Source organism: Delphinus delphis, chromosome 9, assembly GCF_949987515.2.
Source record: "Delphinus delphis chromosome 9, mDelDel1.2, whole genome shotgun sequence".
NCBI classification, from domain to species: Eukaryota; Metazoa; Chordata; class Mammalia; order Artiodactyla; family Delphinidae; genus Delphinus; species Delphinus delphis.
In genome coordinates this window covers 10830045-10849268 of record NC_082691.1, presented here as the reverse complement: position 1 = coordinate 10849268, position 19224 = coordinate 10830045, and the positions used below count along the sequence as shown (strand labels likewise).

At 44.1% G+C, this 19224-nt stretch overlaps 1 protein-coding gene across 2 annotated transcripts in view; it reads left to right on the top strand.

The window, feature by feature from the left end:
• The window catches only part of OGDH (oxoglutarate dehydrogenase), a 76682-nt gene continuing 57458 nt past the window's right edge, over positions 1–19224 (top strand). The window contains exons 1-2 of one of the 2 annotated variants that reach the window (XM_060020163.1): positions 1–61; positions 13323–13571. In XM_060020163.1, coding sequence (XP_059876146.1) covers positions 13350–13571 — 222 coding nt within the window. In that variant the 5' untranslated portion in view covers positions 1–61; positions 13323–13349. Of the gene's footprint in view, positions 62–1216; positions 1325–13322; positions 13572–19224 lie in introns of those variants that run through there. The other variant, XM_060020162.2, reaches the window with a different exon arrangement.

Below are 19224 nucleotides of genomic sequence, written 5' to 3'. Positions count from 1 at the left end.
AGTTTGGTGCCCCGGAGTGGGGTGTCGGCGCCTCATTCGGGTGGAGCTGAGTCGGAGACAGGTAGGCTCGGGCTGCAGCCGGGCTCGGCCGGATTTGGGAGGCTCCGCGCCGGTCGGGCAGGAGGCGGGGGTCGCGGCAGGGGGCAAGGCCGCCGCGCCCTCGTTGCGGCCGGTACCCCGGTGACAGGGAGTGAAGCTGGCTGGAGCGGGGCTGACGGGGGGAGGTGGGTGGGACGGGGCCTGACAGACGGGCGTGGCAGCCAATGGCGCGGCGGGCGTCTCCTGGCGGGCGGAGATTGGCGGTTGCGGGCGTGCGCAGAGGTCGCGCGGGGCGCGGAGCGGCGCTCCATTGGCTGTAGCGGGCAGGGGGTGGGCCGCACGGCGGATGTGAGGGAATGGGCGCCGCGGCGCGGGTGACCCCCAAGGTCGAGGAGGCGTCACGTGGGAGTCGCCCGGCAGTGTCCTCTCCACACCCGGACGGATGGAAGGGTGGCACGCCCTTGAAGAAACGGCTGCGAATTGTGGGCAGTCCTCCCTTTCCAGAGCGCGGAGACGCTGGTCGGCTTCTGTCCGGGCTGATCCTTTGCTCCTGGGGTGAACCCTTGAGGAACGGATTACCCCGCAGTACCCCCACTTCTTCAGTACCCCACCGTACTAATCCTCCCTGTGTTCCTTGGGGTGACTCCCTTGAGGAGCGGATTACCCCTCAGTATCCTCTGTGTTCAGTACCCGCTATATCCATCCTCCCTGCCCTTTCCTGGGGTGAACCCTTGAGTGGATTACCCCGCAGCATTTACGTTAGGTCAGTATCTCTACCGTACTCAGGACGCACCGTACCCATTCTCTCTGTGCTCCTCAGCGTGACGCCCCTGATGAGTGGATTACTTTGCCGCAGCATACCGTACTCAGTACCTATATACTCAGAATCCCTCCATACTCAGCACCCTCGGTACCCATGCTCTCTGTGAGCTCTTTGGGGTGACACCCTTGATGAGTAGAATACCCTGCGGTACCCTACCGTGCACGGTACGCCACCATACTCCTCTTTCTTCCAGGGGTTTGATAGCTCATGTTGAGATGAAGTGCATTTCCTCGAGGAACACACTAGTGTACCTTTTCCCTTTTACCTGATGTCGGTGTAAGTTGGGTACCGAGACTTAGTAGAAAACCGGTGGCGAGAGACGAGTAGATAAGAAACTGCTTTCTCTGCTTTTCGCCCAGAACAGATGACTCAGGCCTGAGGTGTGAACTCTGTCCTGGGGTTTCTCTGCGCCTTGTTCTGCAGTCGTGCGCCTTGAAGCAGGGACTAGAGGCCCACTTCCAGGTACACTGCTCTGAGCACCTTTAGGATGAATCACCTGGGATGAAGCCTTGTTTGCACTGTGTCAGGACGTGCAGCAGTCCAACCGCACAGATTTTTGTGCAAGACCTGCGCGGTATGAAAGTGTATAATACTATTCTAGCTTTGCATATTAGCTGAGGACTAGCTCTTGAAAGTTGGAGAAATATCAGAGTATCCTGATTATATTTTTGAGAGCAGTTTCCAAGTTTCGAGTATTTTTTTTTTCCTTAACAGCTTTATTGAGATACAATTCATGTATCATACAATTCACTCTTTCAAGTATGCAGTTCAGTGGTTTGTAGTATATTTACAGTATGCAACCATCACCAAATTTCAGCACGCGAGATCCGGGATCCAGCCCCGCGCCCCCTGCAGTGGAAGCACAGAGTCTTAACCACTGGACTGCTGGGGAAGTCCCAAAATTCAGTTACTTTTAAAGACTAACTTTAATTACAGAAATATGAATTTCTTTTGATTTCATTTAAATTTGAATGCACAGTTTATTAAATGTGAAATATTTACCGTGTTTATTACCTGTATATCTTGCATATACATCTATGTGTTTCACATCTGCTTTTAATCGGTCTTACTCCTCACTGCCCCATTTGACGGAAGTACTGTATCATCTCCATTAAAATTTTAGGTCGTTTTATTTTGGGATAATTGTACAATTATTGAGAAATTTATTTTAGAATGGTATAATTTTGAGAAATTGTACATGCAAATCTATTATATGCAGTTATAACAGATGGTACAGAGAGGTCTCAGTGTCCCTTTACCCACTTTTCTCAAATGATAACATTTTACAAAAACTACAGTATTATATCACAACCAGGTATTGACATTGATAACAGTCAAAATGGAGAACATTTCTATCACCACAAGCATCCCTCCTGTTACCTTTTTATGGCCATACCCACTTCCATCCTGCTTCCAGTTCCTTAGCTTCTGGCAACCACTAATCTGTTTTCCATTTCTGTAATTTTGGCGTGTCAGGAGTGTTACATAAGGAGACTCATACAGTAAGTAACCTTTTGGGGTTGGCTTTTTTAATTTAAGTGTAATTCTCTGAAAATGCATGCAGGGTGTTGTCTATGTCAGCATTTTGTTCCTTTTTATGCGTCCAGGCTATTGATGTACCACAGTTGGTTTAACTCTCCAACCATTGAAGGACGTCTGGATTGTTTCCGTTCTTCGGCTATTAAGCTGTTATAAACATTTATATACAGGTTTTTATGTACGCATAAGTTTTCCTTTCTCTGAGGTAAATGTCCAGGAGTGTAATCACTAGGTCATATGGTGGTTGCATGTTTAGTTTTTTTTTTTTTTTTAGAAATAGACAAACTGTTTTCCAGAGTGACTACCATTTTATATTCCCACCAGTAATGTATTTGTGACCCAGTTTCTCCATATTCTTGCCAGCGTTTGGTGATGTTACCATTTTCTAAAGTTTTAGCCATTCTAATAGATGTGTAGTGATTGTGGTTTTAATTTGCATTTCCCTGATGTCTAGTGACATTGAATGTCTTTTCATGTGTTTATTTGCCATGGGTATATCTTCTTCAGTGAAAAACTTCTTCATATCTTTTGCCCATTTTGTAATTGGATCATTTGCCTTTTTTAATGTTTCATTTTGAGAATTTCTTACACATTTTAGTCCTCTCCTGGATATGTGGTTTGCAGATATTTTCTCTAGTCTGTAGCTTGTCTTTTCATCATCTTAACAGTATCTTTTGCAGAGCAAAAGCTTTTAATTTTGATCAAGTCCTGTTTATGAATTTTGTCTTTTATGTGTTGTGCTTTTAGCGTCAAGTTAAGAACTCTTTGCCTGGCTCTAGTTCCTCTTACATACTTTTCTAAAAGTTTTATAGTTTTGTGTTGTACATTTAAATCTATAATCCATTTTGAGTTGATTTCTATATAAGGTGTGAAGTCTAGTTCGAGTGGTTTCTTTCTTTTCTTTTCCTTTCATTCTTTCTTTTTTTTTTTTTTCCCTCCCCATATGTATCCAACCAGCAGCATTTGTTGAAAAGACTGTTCTTTCTCTGTTGAATTGCTTTTGCTCTTTTGTCAAAAATCAGTTGGTTGTGCTTGTATGGGTCTGTTCTAGAGTTCTCTGTTCTGTTCCATTGGTCTTTTTGTCTATTTCACCATCAGTACCACAAGTCTTGATTATTGCAGCTACATAATAACTCTTGAAATTAAGTAGATTGGTTCTTCCCACTTCATTATCCTTTTTCAAAATTGCTTCAGCTGATCTAATTCCTTCGCCTTCCCATATAAATTTTAGCATAATCTTGCCTATATCTATAAAAATTCTTGCTGGGATTTAGATAGGAATTGTGTTAAAGTTGTTTATCAATTTGGAGATAACTTCTTTACTATGTTCAATCTTCCAATCCTTAAACAAGGTATGTCTATTTATTTAGGTTTTTTCTTTCTTCATCAGTGTTTTCTAGTTTCTAGCATACAAGTCCTGCACACGTTTTGTTAGACTTATACTATTTCCTTTAAAACAATTTTTGTTTTCATGTGTCTGTTGATAGTTTGTAGAAATACAGTTTTTTTTGTATATTTATCTTGTATCCTGTGACCCTGCTGAATTCACTTATTAGTTCTATAAGTGTTTTTGTAGATGCCTTGAGATTTTGTCATAGATAATCATGTCATCTGCAAATAGTAGTAGTTTTATGTTTTACTCTCTGATACATATGCTTTTTAGTTCCTTTTCTTGCCTTATTTCTCTGGCTGCAACTCTCAGTGCTACACTGAGTAGTAGGGATAAGAGTGGACATCCTTACATTGCTCCCAGTTTTAAAAAGATGCGTTCAGTCTTTCACCATTAAGTATGTGTTTGCTGTAGACTTTTGTGGATGCTTTATATTAAGTTAAAGTTCCCCTTTATTCCTACTTTTATGAGAGTTTTTATCATGGGTGTTGAATTTTATCAAGTGCTTATCTGCATCTATTGATATGAGCATGTGATTTTTCTTCTCTAGCCTGTCAGTATGGTAGATTACATTGTTTTTTGAATATTGAACTAGCTTACATCCCTGGAAAAAACCCCGTTAGGTCATGGTGTATAATTGCATTTATATATTGCTTAATTCTATTCGCTATATTTTGTCAAGGTTATTTATATGCATCTGTATTCATGAGGAATATGAGTTTAAAGCTTTTTTTTTCCTTTTTCTTTTTTCTATCTTTGTTTGGATTTCATTTCAGGGACATACTAGCTTCATGAAATGAATTGGTAAGTTCTCCTCCTTGTATTTTCTGGAAGAGATTGTGTAGGTTTGGAGTTAATTAATCTTTAAACATTTGATAGGATTCTGTAGTGAAACCATCAGGGCCTGGAAATAACGTTTTCTTTTTTTTTCTTTCTGCACTGCGTGGCTTGCAGGATCTTAGTTTCCCAACCAGGGATCGAACCCGTGCCCCCTGCAGTGGAAGTGCAGAGTCCTAACCACTGGACTGCCAGGGAATTCCCTGGAAATTACTTTTCCAGGAGCTTTTAAATTACATGTGAAGTTTCTTTAATAGTTATTTCAAATTGGGTGAGTTGTGGTAGTTTGTACTTTCGTTGAGTTTCTCTGTATCCTTGCTGACCTCGTGTCTAGCTTTTCCATCTCTTGTTGAAAGGGGGGTTGAAGTTTCCAACAATAATTGTAGGTTTGTCTTTTTCTCCTTTCTCTTTTATTGGTTTGATTCACATATTTTGCAATTATGTTGTTTGGTGCGTACAGATTTAGAATTGCTATATCCTGTTAGTGGATTAACCGTTTGTCATTAATATCTCTGTGTCTGGTAATTTTCTTTGCTCTGATGTCTACTTTATCTGATAATAATATAGTCCTTCTCCTTTCCTTTGATTAATGTTTTCATGGTATATAATTTTTCATCCTTTCACTTCCAACCTTCCTGTATTGTTACATTTGAAGTTTCTTCTATTATTGGATCCTGTTGTTTTATCCGTTCTGCCAATCTCTGTTTTCTAATTGGTGTATTTAGGTCATTTACATAACATATCAAGTAATTATTGATATGTTAGGACTTAAGTCTGCCATTTTATCCTTTACTTCCTTTTTCGTTTTTTGTTCTTCTGCTTTCTTTATCTTGACTTCTTGTGGGTTACTTGAACATATTTTTAAATTCTGCTTTTATTTATATGTAGTGTTTTTGAGTATATCGGTTTGTGTAGCTTTTGTAATGGTTGTCTAGGCATTATATATACATAGTTTATCACAGTATACTGGTGTCATCATCTTATCAGTTTGAAGTATAGAAACCATATCTCTGTTTACATCACTGTATCCTACTCCACTTAAAATTGTCTTTTAACACATTTTTGACTGGAGACGTATTATGGCCACAGGCGTTAGTTTCTGCCAAAAATCCCCCAGTCAGTAATGTGTTAAATATTTCCTTTACAGACATATCATTAGAACCACATCAGATGTGTTGAAATTTTTGCTTCATCAATCACACATCATTTAGAAGATTTCTAGAGGAAAAGGAAATTATATTTACCCATACATTGTCTTTCTGTTGTTCTTTCTTTTCTTCATGATGTTGCAAGATTCCTTTTATCATTTACTTTCTGTTTACAGGATTTCCTTAAGCCATTCATTTTGGGTAGGTCTTCTGGCAGCAGATTTTTTTAGTTTTTCTTCATCTAAGAAGATCTTTATTCCCCTTTTGTTCCTGAAGGATACTTTTTCTGGATATAAGATTCTGGATTAACAGTTATTTTCCTTCAACACTTGAAAAGTGTTATGCCACTTTCTCCTGGCCTCCATAGTTTCTGGTGAGAAATATGCTATTCAAGTTGTTTGTAGTTTTCAAAAGCTTGTGATGGGTCTTGGAGTGGATTTCTTTGGGTTTATTTTGTTTGGGGTTCTCTCAGCTTCTTGAATCTATGGGTTTATGTCTTTTTGCCGAATTTGGGAAGTTTTCAGCCATTATTTGTTTGAATACGTTTTCAGCCCCTTCCTCTTTCTGCTCCTCCTGAGGTTCTGATGACATTTTATATTCAGCATTAGGTCTTTTGTTATAGTCCCACGTGTTCCTGAGGTCCTGTTCTTTTTTTTTCCCCCAGTCTGTTTTCTCCGTTCAGATTGCGAAATTCCTTTCGTTCATGTTTGTCCATGTTAATGTTCACTGTTTCTTCTTTCTTCAGTTTAACCTATCCATCAAATTTTTTATTCTGGTTATTGTAATTTTCAGTTCTGAAATTTCCATTTGGTTCTTCTTTATATCTTCTTTTTCTTTACTGAGGCTCTCTACTTTCATTTGTTTCAAGTATGTTTCTAGTTGCTTGTGGAAGCATTTTGATGCTGACTCTTTGAAAATCTTTGCCAGATAATTCTAACATCTGTGTCATCTTGGTGTTGGTGAGCTTCCTCTGACACTGCTGGGGGGGTAGGAGGTGCTGCCTGGTTATGGAGGTAGAGGCTCCTCACCTGGCCTCCTTGGTATCTGTGGGTAGGGACTCCTTGTTACTGCTGTGTGGGTGTAATTTCCCAATTACACCTTTGGGATTCCACCCTGCCTGGGAAGGGAGAGGTGCTGCCCTGTTACTGCTGGGCGAGAGTAGAATCCAGACTCCCTCCTAGATTGTTGGGGTGGGGAGGGTGGCTCATTGTCACCTGGTGGGGATGGAAGTCCCTGATCTCCTCTGACACTACCAGGTGGAGTGGGAGTGGGCCACAGTGTTTCTGTGGGGTTGGTTGCAGTAGAGTTGTTATTGTCTGAAAGTATTTTGTCCTGCTAGGCTGCCCCATTCCTGGTCCTTTGGCCAGAGAGGGCAGGCTTTTACTGCAGCTTTTTTTTTGGTCTACATTAGTTGGTATTTCTGGGTTGCCAGCTTCTTCAGCATCTAGCCTGGAATATATGAGGCAAAAGGAAAACCGAGAACTCAGTGCTCAGTCTTTTGGGGCCCCGAGGCCCCTTCCCAGTCTGTCTCCTCTCCACCTTTCAGAGTCTTATGTTTTGTTTTGTGTTAAATGAAGCATCTCATGTTTTTAGCTGCATTTAGTGGGAAACAGAAGTCCTGTATGTGCTTTTTAAATTTTTAATAAATATTGACAAGTGTCCTTGCTTTCCATAAAAATTTAATAATTTCTACTTTAACCAACACCTTTAAAAAGTGCCTATTTACCTATACCATACACCACTGCATTCAGGGCACCTTTGGAAACACAGTGCCGGTCTGGGCAGGATGGATCAGTCTTCAGACCCATGCACTGAAGCTTGTTTGGGGTTCCCACTTCAGAGGTGGAAGTCCCCCCCAGCAATCTGGTCAGCTACCCACTCCAAATTTACTTCTGTTTAGTTTTACCTCGGGAACTTCAGCTTTTTAAGACATACCATTAGTTGTGGGGTGGGTTTTTTTTTTTTTTCTTCTGGTAGATTATAGTTCTTTAGTCATAAAAATACCTAAAAAAAATAAATTTATTTATTTTTGGCTGTGTTGGCTCTTCATTGCTGTGCGCGGGCTTTCTCTAGTTGCAGTGAGCGGGGGCTACTCTTCGTTGCTATGCGCGGGCTTCTCATTGCAGTGGCTTCTCTTGTTGCGGAGCACGGGCTCTAGGTGCGCGGGCTTCAGGAGTTGTGGCACGCAGCTTCAGTAGTTGTGGCTCACAGGCTCTAGAGAGCAGGCTCAGTAGTTGTGGCGCATGGGCTTAGTTGCTACGCGGCATGTGGGATCTTCCCAGACGAGGGCTCGAACCCGTGTCCCCTGCATTGGCAGGCAGATTCTTAACCGCTGCGCCACCAGGGAAGTCCCATAAAAGTACTTTTAAAGTGTGCAAAGTTCTTTCATGTTTGTATCATAATTACAAAAAACATTGAGGGAACAGAAGTGATTGCATCCTTCACTTTATGGCAAAGGAAACGAACACAGATCAAGTGATACATTTAAGGCTCACACAGCAAGGAAGAGTCACTCTGCCTGTTTGCCCTGCAGGCTCAACCACCGTTTCTGTGTAATAACGGGAAAGTACCTTTGTAGTTTAAGAGTACTCTGCACTACCTCTCAATCCCTCAGTTTATGTTTGATGAGGCATCACAAGTGAAAGACGTTGCATTCTCTTGAGATTCTCAGCCAGTAAAAGAAAATTGGTACTTGTGCTCTCCCTGTACATAATGTCTTTGTATCACTGCTAAAACTAGAATAATGGATTAACAGCGATAGGTATGTAGCAAGCATTGTTTTCTTGATTCATCATGAAAATCTTAATGAGTCCAAAACCAAAAGAAAACAAAAAACAAAAAGTCTCTCAAGGTAAGTTTTTTTTAAAATGGTTCTTAGGCAACACACAATGGTAACAATCATTTAATGATGCATGTGCTTTTCCCTAAAAGACTCATGTCCTGAGAAATGCCCAGGCTGTTTTTGCCTCTTTAATTACTCCTCTGCTAGCCAGCATGAGGGTGGTAGACGTCAGGAGTCAGTTTATCTCCTCATCCTGTGAATGGGGAGGTGGCCTTGGGTAAGGTGTGTGCTGCCTGACTGGGGAATGTCCAGGCACAGATAAACTGTTTTATTTTCCTAAGGGCAGAGCACTGAACCCTTAAAAACAAATTTTGCTTTGGTTTTTGGGATTTTATTAATGTTATTTTTCTCAAATGTATACATTTATACTTGCATTTTGAAATTAATGGGTTACAGATAGTGTCACTTTGTGTACTTTATTGATAGGGATAGGCTCGTTTATGTTTCTTCTTAGACTTTTTTAAAAACAACTTTATTGAGGGGCTTCCCTGGTGGTCCAGTGGTTGGGACTCCATGCTTCCACTGCAAAGGGGCACGGGTTCGATCCCTGGTTGGGGAACTAGGATCCCGCATGCCGTGTGGTGTGGCAAAAAAAATAAAGTTTAGGTTTGGGCAAATCTGTTCACAAACATTTAAAAACAAAAAACTTTATTGAGGTATAATTCATATACCATACAATTCACCCATTTAAATTGTACAATTTAACATTTTACAGTATATCGTAAGGTTGTGAAACCATCAGCATTATCTATCAATAGTTTTAGAACATTTTCATTCCCCGCCCCCCCCAAACAAAAAATAAAACCCATACCCATTAGTTGTTATGTCTTATCCTTGCTACCCCCAGTCTTGGGCTTTCTGTCTGTATCAATTTGCCTCTTTTGAACATCTTCACATAAATGAAGTCATACAACATGTGTTTTTTGTGTGTGAATGACTGTTTTCACTTAAAAGTTTCAAAGTTCATCTGTGTTGCAAGAGATATCAACATTTCATTCCTTTACATTGCCTAATACTATTACATGGTATGGCTATACCACACTCTGTATACCCATTGATCAGTTGATGGACATTTGAGTTGTTTCCACTTTTGGGCTCGTATAATGCTGCAGTGAACATCCGTGTGGACGTATGTTTTTGTTTTTCTTGGTTGTATACCTAGGAGTGGAGTTGCTGAGTCATATGGTAATTCTATGTTTAACTTTTTGAGGAACTGCCAAACTGTTTTCCAAAGTGACTGCACCAGCTTACATTCCCACCAGAATTGTATGAGGGTTCTAAATTCTCCACGTTCTCTCCAACACTTGCTTGTGTTGATTGTATCTAATCTAGTGGGCATGAAGTGGTATCTTGTTGTGGTTTTGATTTGCATTTTTTTCCCTAATGACTAATGATGTTGAGTATCTTTTAATGTGCTTATTGGTCATTTGTGTGTCTTCTTTGGAAAAATGTCTGTTCGTATCCTTTGGCAATTTTTAAAAAATTAATCAATTTATTTATTTGGCTGCGTCGGGTCCTAGTTGTGGCACGAGGGCTCCTGGTTGTGCTGCATGCGGGGTCTTCCCTGTGGCATGCAGGATCTTTAGTTGTGGCACGCAAACTCTTAGTTGCGTCATGTGGGGTCTAGTTCCCTGACCAGGGATCGAACCTGGGCCCCCCTGCATTGGGAGCGTGGAGTCTTAACCACTGCGCCACCAGGGAAGTCACTTTTGGCAGTTTTTTGATTGGGTTATTTTTATTTTCATTATTGAGTTGTAAGAGTTCTTATCAGCTCTATGATTTGCAAATATTCCTTTTACTCTTAGACTGTCTTCTCTTTTTTGATGTTGTCCTTTGAAGCACGAAAGTTTTTATTTTGTTGAAGTCCAGTTTGTCTATTTTTTTTGTTGTTTGTCCTTCTGGTGTCCTAAGACACGTTGTTTGTCTCAAGGCTATGAAGATTTATTCCATTTTAACTTGGAAGTTATAAAACTTCTAAGAGTCTTACAGTTTTAGCTCTTACATTTAGGTCTTTGATCCATTTTCAGTTAATTTTGTATATGGTGTGAGACAGGGGTCCAAACTTCATTTTTTCACATGTGGATCTCCAGTTGCCCCAGCACTGTCTGTTGAAAAGACTATTCTTTCCCCATTGAGAATTTTTGGCCCCCTTGTCAAGTAGAAATATTGTTCTAAACCACAAGTCAGAACACTTGGACTTCTTGGACAACCCGAAGCTTTCATGAAAGTGTTTGAACAATCCAGTGTTTCTACCAAAAATGGTGCACTATTCGTAATGTTGACTCTGGAATTGGAAGGATGGAATCTGACCCTACCAAAATCTGAAATGTATATATACCTGCTGTCTGCTCTGTGGGTCCATAAGATCGTGGATAGAGAACAGCTGTTCCTGGTCTTCCCAGGGTGGAGGCCGGGGATGTTGAGCCATCTGCTGAAGGGCAGGTTTTCCGATGAGTCATCTTAAGGGAAGTTTGAAAATTGCTAGTAACAGTGCTCAGCAGCACTGAGCTATTTGTCAGATTCCGTGACTGTAGATAGCTAGGTAACGTGGTTTGTTTATAGTATCATATTGGAAGGACTGCATTGGGAAGAACACATGAAACGAGCAGTTTTGTGCTTGTCAGTGTGGTGCCTGTTAATTGGGTATCGCAGCAACTGAATAATGACAGTTAATGGTGGTGATGATACTAATGGAGGTGATGATACTGCTGTGTTCTAGGAGAAAACCCCAGCTCAGGGGCCATCGAGTGTTTCAAGCTGCCTAGATAATAATGACATTGGAGGAAAAAAATGAGTGTTTTCCTTTGGATCTGAATTTTTTAAAAAATTAACGTGGAAAGCAGCAGTAGTAGTATTTTTGCCATCAGTGTCTTTCTTTGTCTGCCTGTGAGAGAAAATGGGAGTATAGTTGGAGGTAGGAAGAACTACTGAAGTTACTTAAGGTTAAAAAGAAAAGGAGTTAAGATTGCATTCTATAGCAAAATATAGGCTTGTTCATCTTTAAATTTTAAGGAGGAAGTTTTTGTTTGTTGTTCAGTTTGTTTTTAAAGTACCTGTTCTGCTTTTCCCTTTTGCTGACCTGTCTTTTCTGAGCAGGAGAACAGGCCAGAGACTCTGTCAGTGTCCTTTATGCGTATTCTGATCATATTTGGCTTAAGAGGAAGGGTTCGTATAAACTGTGTAGAGGATAGTTTATGTAACATTTATTTCTGGGTAATTCTCAGCATGTCTCAGAGCTTGGATTTCCTTCAGGCAGGAGTGGAGGTGGGGTGTAATTCCAACTTGACAGCCCCGGCACTTGCTTTAAGGCAGATTTAAGGGCAACCATGTGTTAGGCCAGCAGGCACTGTATCTCAGGGCAGAGGGCTGTGGTGAGCCTCGTCCCTGCCCTGGGGCTCCCTTCCCCTCCCACAGCCTCTTTCGCTTTGACTGGAAGGTGCCGGGATCTTTATGGGGAGAGGAACTGCACAGTGTCCTTATCCCTTCCTGACTGGGTCCCTTCCCGGAGGCATCTGGATTCTGACTCGTGCTTGGAAGTGGTTCAAGACCCCTCTGGGGACAGTCTAAACTCTTTCATGATCTGGTGGGTACATCAGCTGCTTTTGTAAAATGGCTGGCGTATATAGAGTTACATACTAGATTTAGTAAAATTACAATCCTCAAACTCAAGGTCTATTCAACCTTGGGGGAAAGTTAAACTCAGAAAGGTGACCTGTAAAACAGAAGAGCTAGCGCCTGCCTTCTAGGGAGTTGGTGGGGTTCGTGAAGGATCCTAACATGTCAAGTTGATGACCACAGAGCGCCCCAAGGTAGGTAGACACTTGTGTAGTCACTGCTGCCCGTGCTTCCTCCCACAGAGCCCGCTCCCAGTCCCAGGAAACGGGGCTCAGGACCCCTGGCTGTCCAGCCAGTCCACCTCTCCTGCCAGACAAGACGATTCTTGCTCTTCCCCTGTGTTCTGCTCGCCTTTCCACCTCTCTGTCTTTCCTCCTCCTGATTCTTATATTTAGAATGCCTGCCGTTCTGCCTCTCCAGAGCAAAATCCTCCCTGTGTTCCGCCCCTTCCCCAAGCTTTCCCAGCCGCCGGAAAGGAACACCTGGGAGGAGCGGCTTCTCCCATGGAGTTGTGTTGGCATTTTCTGTGCCTCTCAAGCGCTCAGTGCTGTCGCTGTAATTTTTAATTTAAAAAAATTTTTTTCTGCTGCTCAAAGATAAATTATTTGAGGGTGAGCAAAATATTTTTCCAATGTCTCCGTGTTCTCCAGAATACCGTGAGTCCAGCGGGTACTCGGTAGTCTCCGAATAGATTAGAAAGTATCTTTCTCATTTTACAATTATATTAATCTAATCATTCATTAATCTTTGTTGCCTTTGCCTATAATTGTTTTATACAACGTATAAACTTACAGGGCGTCACATATTTATCATGATATATCGTATCCCTCAAACTAGATTGAAACTTGCAGGGGAAGACCATACCTCTACAGCTGTGTTCTCTCCTCCCCATGTGGAGCACAGGCCCTGTACATAGGAGGTTGGTCAGTTTGACTACCTCATGCTGTGTCGTGCTCTCTGAAGCAGGGCACGCGGCCACAAATGCATTTACAGGGTCTTTCTCCTCCAGCCACAGTCTGCGAGGTTTTCCCCCAGTAGCCTTGGCTGCTACAATGCTCTTTCTAACTTTTCTTTCTTTTTTTGGTGCAGACGGTCGTGAGAGACTTCAGGACAAGAATGTTTCACTTAAGGACTTGTGCTGCTAAGTTGAGGCCGTTGACGGCTTCCCAGACTGTGAAGACATTTTCACAAAACAGACCAGCAGCAGCTAGGACGTTTGGGCAGGTCCGGTGCTATACTGCCCCCGTTGCTGCGGAGCCCTTCCTCAGCGGGACTAGTTCGAACTATGTGGAGGAAATGTACTATGCTTGGTTGGAAAACCCCAAAAGTGTACACAAGGTAAGGCTCAGAGGAGCAGGTGTCTTCGTGTGTTTGGAGTCTTGGCCGATGGTGGCTGGCCATCCAGGTAAGTGCATGTGTTCTGAGGACCGTCAAGAAGGAAGGCAGGCAGGTGGCTGGAAGCCCCACCAACCCGAGTTCTCTGCGTCAGCCCAGCTCGGCCGTCACACCAGGCCCAACTGGAACCGCCTTCTCTGGAGGGGTGTGTCCCTCTCTCCGTGTGCGGCGCGCTCAAGGCCTTGCTCCTTGGAACAGCCAACGTGTTAACCCGGCAAGGATGTAGAGGGCACTTGCACCACTCCCAGGCTCTCACCAAGGCTGCTGCAGGATGGTGATGCTGCAGAAAGGAAGCCCACGGAAGGAGAGGCCCCGCAGGAAGCTCCTCTGTCCCGCTGTCCTCGGAACACCTGAAAACCATTTCATGTGATTTCTGTATAAATGACATTTTAGATCAGTATGTTCACGTTTTTCTCTTGTATTTGAAAGTAAATTCTGTGAAGACTTCCTTCTAATTTCTCTGTGTTAACCAGTGAGGCTCTTCCTTAGAGCCTCTCTCTTCACACGTTTACTTGATACAGAGCGTGCCTAGTGGGAGAACTTCTTCACAGCATTTTGGCCAGTGATATTTATGGGTTTTGATGACTGTTTCTTGGTTTTCAGGTCAGGCAGCTGGCCCAGCAGAAGCTGGAGGGTAGATCCCCAAGTTGCTCAGACTCCTTGTGCCCCATTGCGGGGTGTGTGAAGGAGACAGTATGTGTGAGGTGCTCAGGGTCTGCGCAGAGAAAGTGCCCACCGGAGGCTGGCTGTTGTCACTGTTGATCTGGCTCTTTCCTTGTGAATTTTGGGGACTTGCTATCTAAAGGCAGCCTGCTTCCATTGGGCCCTTGAGTGTAAGCTTTACCCTTTTACCCTGAAGCACTAGTGACATTTAGATTGGGTACGTTTGACTGCAGGAGCCACTAGTCCCGTTTCATCAGGAATGCCGCCTCTTGGTCTGAACCTCCTTGCCCAGCAACGTTTCCATGGCAACCTGGAAGCTGCATTGCTCCATGAGCAAGATGAGACCTGGTTTCCTATGGGAGGAGATCTGCGGTATGTTTCCCAAGACTGTAGACAAATGCACTGCCCGGAAAGAAGTGCCTCTGCCTGTGATGTCAGATATTAGCGGTTTCTGAAGACAGTTACTACAAGGTTATCTCTCAAATAAACTTAGCCCAGAGGTTTCAGAATCAGACTTTCATCTTGTGTCCAGGCTGTCCCTTGCCTTCCTTTTCTCAGACGTAACCTCTTTACGGAACCAACCAAGTCTTCTTAAGTTATATTTGGTTTTAGGGAGAATAGCACATGAGTGAGCTATTGCAAGTTAACAGGGATCTAGGTTGGGGAACGTCCGCGTGTGAATGCCTGGTGTCACGGGAATGGGTTGCAGTGGTGAAGCACACTGTGGCTCTGTGGTGCAGAGCTCTGGAAAGTGAGGCTGAAAGCATCACAGTGGCTGTTACCATTATTAGTATTTGTATTAATATCGTTATCGTTATTGCTTTAAAAAAATTGTTAGGGCTTCCCTGGTGGCGCAGTGGTTGAGAGTCCACCTGCCGATGCAGGGGACACGGGTTCGTGCCCCAGTCTGGGAAGATCCCACATGCCGCAGAGCGGCTAGGCCCGTGAGCCATGGCCGCGGGGCCTGTGCTCCACAACGGGAGAGGCAACAGCAGTGAGAGGCCCGTGTACCACAAAAAAACAACAACAACAACAAAAATTGTTTAAAAGACTTATTCTGTAGAGCAGTTTTAGGTTTATAGCAAAATTGAGGGGAAGGTACAGAGATTTGCCATGTACCCCCTGCCCCCACATGCAGTCTCCCCGCCATCAACATCCCCCACCAGAGTTACAACATTTGTTATAATTGATGAACCTACACTGACGTGTCATCATCACCCAAAGCCCACAGTCTACATTAGGGTTCACTCTTGGTGGTGTGCGTTCTGTGGTTTTGGACAAATACATAATGCCATGTATCACCATTATAGTATCATAGAGAGTATTTTCACTGCCCTAAAAATGCTCTGTGCTCCACCTATTCTTGAAAAGGATTTTTATCACATGGTGTCGAGGAAGGTAACACTTGGGGGTTCTCAGGCTGCGTGGGAGGGTCACCGTGTCCATCTGTCCCAGGGATGAGGACAGCACAGTGAGAGGACTACTGACAGGCACAGGTAGATGCAGCCTGCCGAGGAAGAATGCAGAGTGAGGATTGGGTCCTTGGGCTTCGCAGGTCAGACAGAGCAAGCACCTCTTTAGCACCTCTTTGAGAGATTCTGCGGGGGATATGGGTAAAGGATCTCGAAAAAGGACTTTTCAGTTTAATAAGAGAATACATGCAGGTTGGCGTCTTTGGGCCAGATTTTATGTGCTGGTTTCTGTTGTCAGTATTCTCCAGGGGACACAGCGTCTCCTTGAGGGAGAGGGACAGGATGGTGTAAATCAGTGGACATTTACAATGGCAGTGTCCCTCTGCGGGCATCCCAGCAAAGTGGACTTGATCGCCTCTCCAAGTTGAATTAGGCCCAATACCTGTTGTATGCTCATTTTTTGAGGGACAGGATCCAGAGCTTTCATCAGATTTTCAAAGGCATTTGTGACCCACGGAAGGCCTTGGAAATCGTTGGTTTTATTAAGAATGCTTTGTTTGTGCTCTGTGTTAGAAAAAATAGTTTAGGGAGAGATAAAGAAAATTAGGTTTTAAGATTTAGATTGATCATCTTTCTGATCTCTCATTTCTGCATCAGATAAGGGATGTCACATTCCTTGTCCTGAGAGCTGGTTCTGTCATCATTCTCTTCCCTCCCTTTGCAGAGGGCTTATGAGGAACTGCTAGGACTGAATTTTTTTGTGTCCAGCAGAAACAGCACAGATTTAGCATCTTCCCCCTCCCTGCCCTTCTATGCTCTGCTTTCCTATTATTTTTTAAACTTTTTATGACGTTTTCAAACATACAATAGGAGTGTCAATTACAAATTGACACTTAGCATCTACCTCTACAAGGATCAGATTATGAGCTCTGCAGCTGCTGACCTTCAACACCCCCTGAAAGGAGTTCAGGGGGTGGAGATCAGGAATGAAGCACTCTGTGCTCTGGGGAAAGCTGGGAGAACAGGTCTTCAGATAGATATCTTCAGGAGAAGATTTTATGAGCTCAATTCTGTCATCTCCCTGTATCTAGAGAAGCACTAAAATCCTTCATGGTGCTGTCTGCTCCTCGTGACTAGCAGAAACCTTCTGCAAAAAATGTGTGCTCGATTGCATGGACTCCCCCTTCACGAAAATCACAAATATACTGACCTTCCCCCCCCACCTCTTTAGAGCAGTTTCTCGGAGCTCTCTGAAATGCTGTCTCCTGGGCTATAGTCCTCATTTTGCCGCAAATAAAACTTAACTCACAACTCTCACGTTGTGCTTTTTTTTTCTTCCCCCAGTTGACAGGAGTGTGAAATGAACCTCCGTGAGGAGACCCATCACGCAACTTCAGTAGCTCTCTGCAGTTTGCCAGTCTTTAAAAATCTATTCCTTCCCCACTTACTTTTCTGTCATAAATGCATCTCAGTGGCTCTATCAAGGGAATGGTTTCTTCACCACACCTAACAAAATTAACAAGATACTTCTCTAATACTATAATCTCATTCTCAGTCTATATTCAGCTCTTTGTGATTATCTTAAAGCTGCCCTTTCATGTTTGACTTTATAATTTACTTTATAATTTTGTCGTATCCCTATCTTTAAAGAAAAATTTTAGGGCTTCCCTGGTGGCGCAGTGGTTGAGAATCCGCCTGCCGATGCAGGGGACACGGGTTCGTGCCCCGGTCTGGGAAGATCCCACATGCCGCAGAGCGGCTGGGCCCGTGAGCCACGGCCGCTGAGCCTGCGCATCCGGAGCCTGTGCTCCACAACGGGAGAGGCCACAACAGTGAGAGGCCCGCGTACCGAAAAAAAAAAAAAAGAAAGCTTTTATTTCTAAATGTTTAATGGTGAATGTTATGTTTGTGGTAAAGTAATCAAGCAGTTCAGGGGTGCAAGCCTCCGAGCGCTCCCCGTGCCTCTGCGCACAGTTACCTGGGTCTGCCTTTGCACCCCGTTTCGCCGTCCCTCTGCTCTTCGTCCCTTGGCGTGGTCCTCTCCTAGACAGCCATCTCTTCCCCATCATTTTCTCCAGTTCGGCCTCTGCGCTCCAGTCGTAAACACCTTGTCAAGTGTAGCTCGCCCCTTGCCCCCCTAGGACCCGTCAGCCAGGGCCTGTTCTGTCAGCATGCAAAGCCCTCCCTCATTAAGGTCTTGGCCATGTTGGGGACAAGTCAGATGGTGGCATCTTATTTTTGTTTATGTCTTAAAAACAGAGTCAAAGCCAGATTGCCCTTGTTAGTGTTTCACACAGACAGGTAATTGAGAGTTGCTGAGCCCTCACCGAGCCCCCCCTGTGCAGCAGAGGCAGGTGCCTGCCCTCACCTCCACCCCCACCACAGTCACAGTGTGGTGTCAGCCCTGCGGGGAGATCCCAGGGTCGGGCCCTGTGCCCTCTCCACCCTGTGGTGCCCTTTGTGCCCCTGCTCACTGAGCCACCACGGCCGTCCTTGGTGCATCGGAGCTCACTTCCCCTGCCTGGGCCTTCTGAGTGACCCCTGCCCACTTCCTAAAAGCCTGTCTTCCTCATCTTGCTGACTGTGTCCATTTCCTCTCCTGCCTTCTGTGGGCCAGCTCCCACGTGTAGTAACAGCTCTCTGGTCCAGTGTGGTCACCACAAGAGCTCTGTGTGGCGCTCGACATGCAGATCCTAGACTCTCGGTCCCACCTCTCTGAGCTCGGCCATGCCACCCTTCTGGGCCAGGCACTTCTGCTTCTTCCTTCCATGCTCGTGAAACACAATGCTGTTATTTTCTGTAATTGAACCAGACAAGCAGAGCAGAAACAGACACACATCGTCCCCAGTATGGGGTGACACCGTTCCTTTTCATTCTGCAGCTTTGAAACTGCCTTGGCTGCACTTTAAAAACTCAGCCGCTGTTCGCCCTAGTTCTTTGCTGGCCTTGGGGAAAAGCACACACGTGGTATACTTCAGGGGCTTTCAGTGATCGAGGCTGTTAAACCTCACTTTGAAGTTCCCCCTCCATGCTCAGCTTCCTAAATCAGGATGAATCTCAACCCTGGTGACTTTTTGTGTTAAATTGACTAAACCAACAAAGAACATCTTCCCTAACTTCAGTATAGTATTTTACTCTTAAAGAATTTGTGTTTATACCTTCAGGGACATAAAATTAACACCTTTGGAAAGTGTAAGGGTCCTGAAGCAGTGCCTTCACCTTATGTGTGTAGCGGTTCACAGCTCGCGACAGTTTTATTGGAGGACTGCGTCGACTGGCTGCCAGGAGGTGCGAGTGTGCAGGGCCCGCTAGCTCGTGGGCCCGTGGGGACTTCAGTAAGCCGAGCACAGTTAGAATACAGAGTAAACCTCACCAGCTTCTGCAGGGAAGCGCCAGTTGTTCTGAGTTTTGAAGGGTAAGGAAGGGGCCTGGCCAGGGACAGGGTGGCTGTACCCAGAAGAGGCACGTGTGAAGGCAGAGAGCTACAGGGGCATGGGAAGGGTCGGGGGGCACTCAGCGAG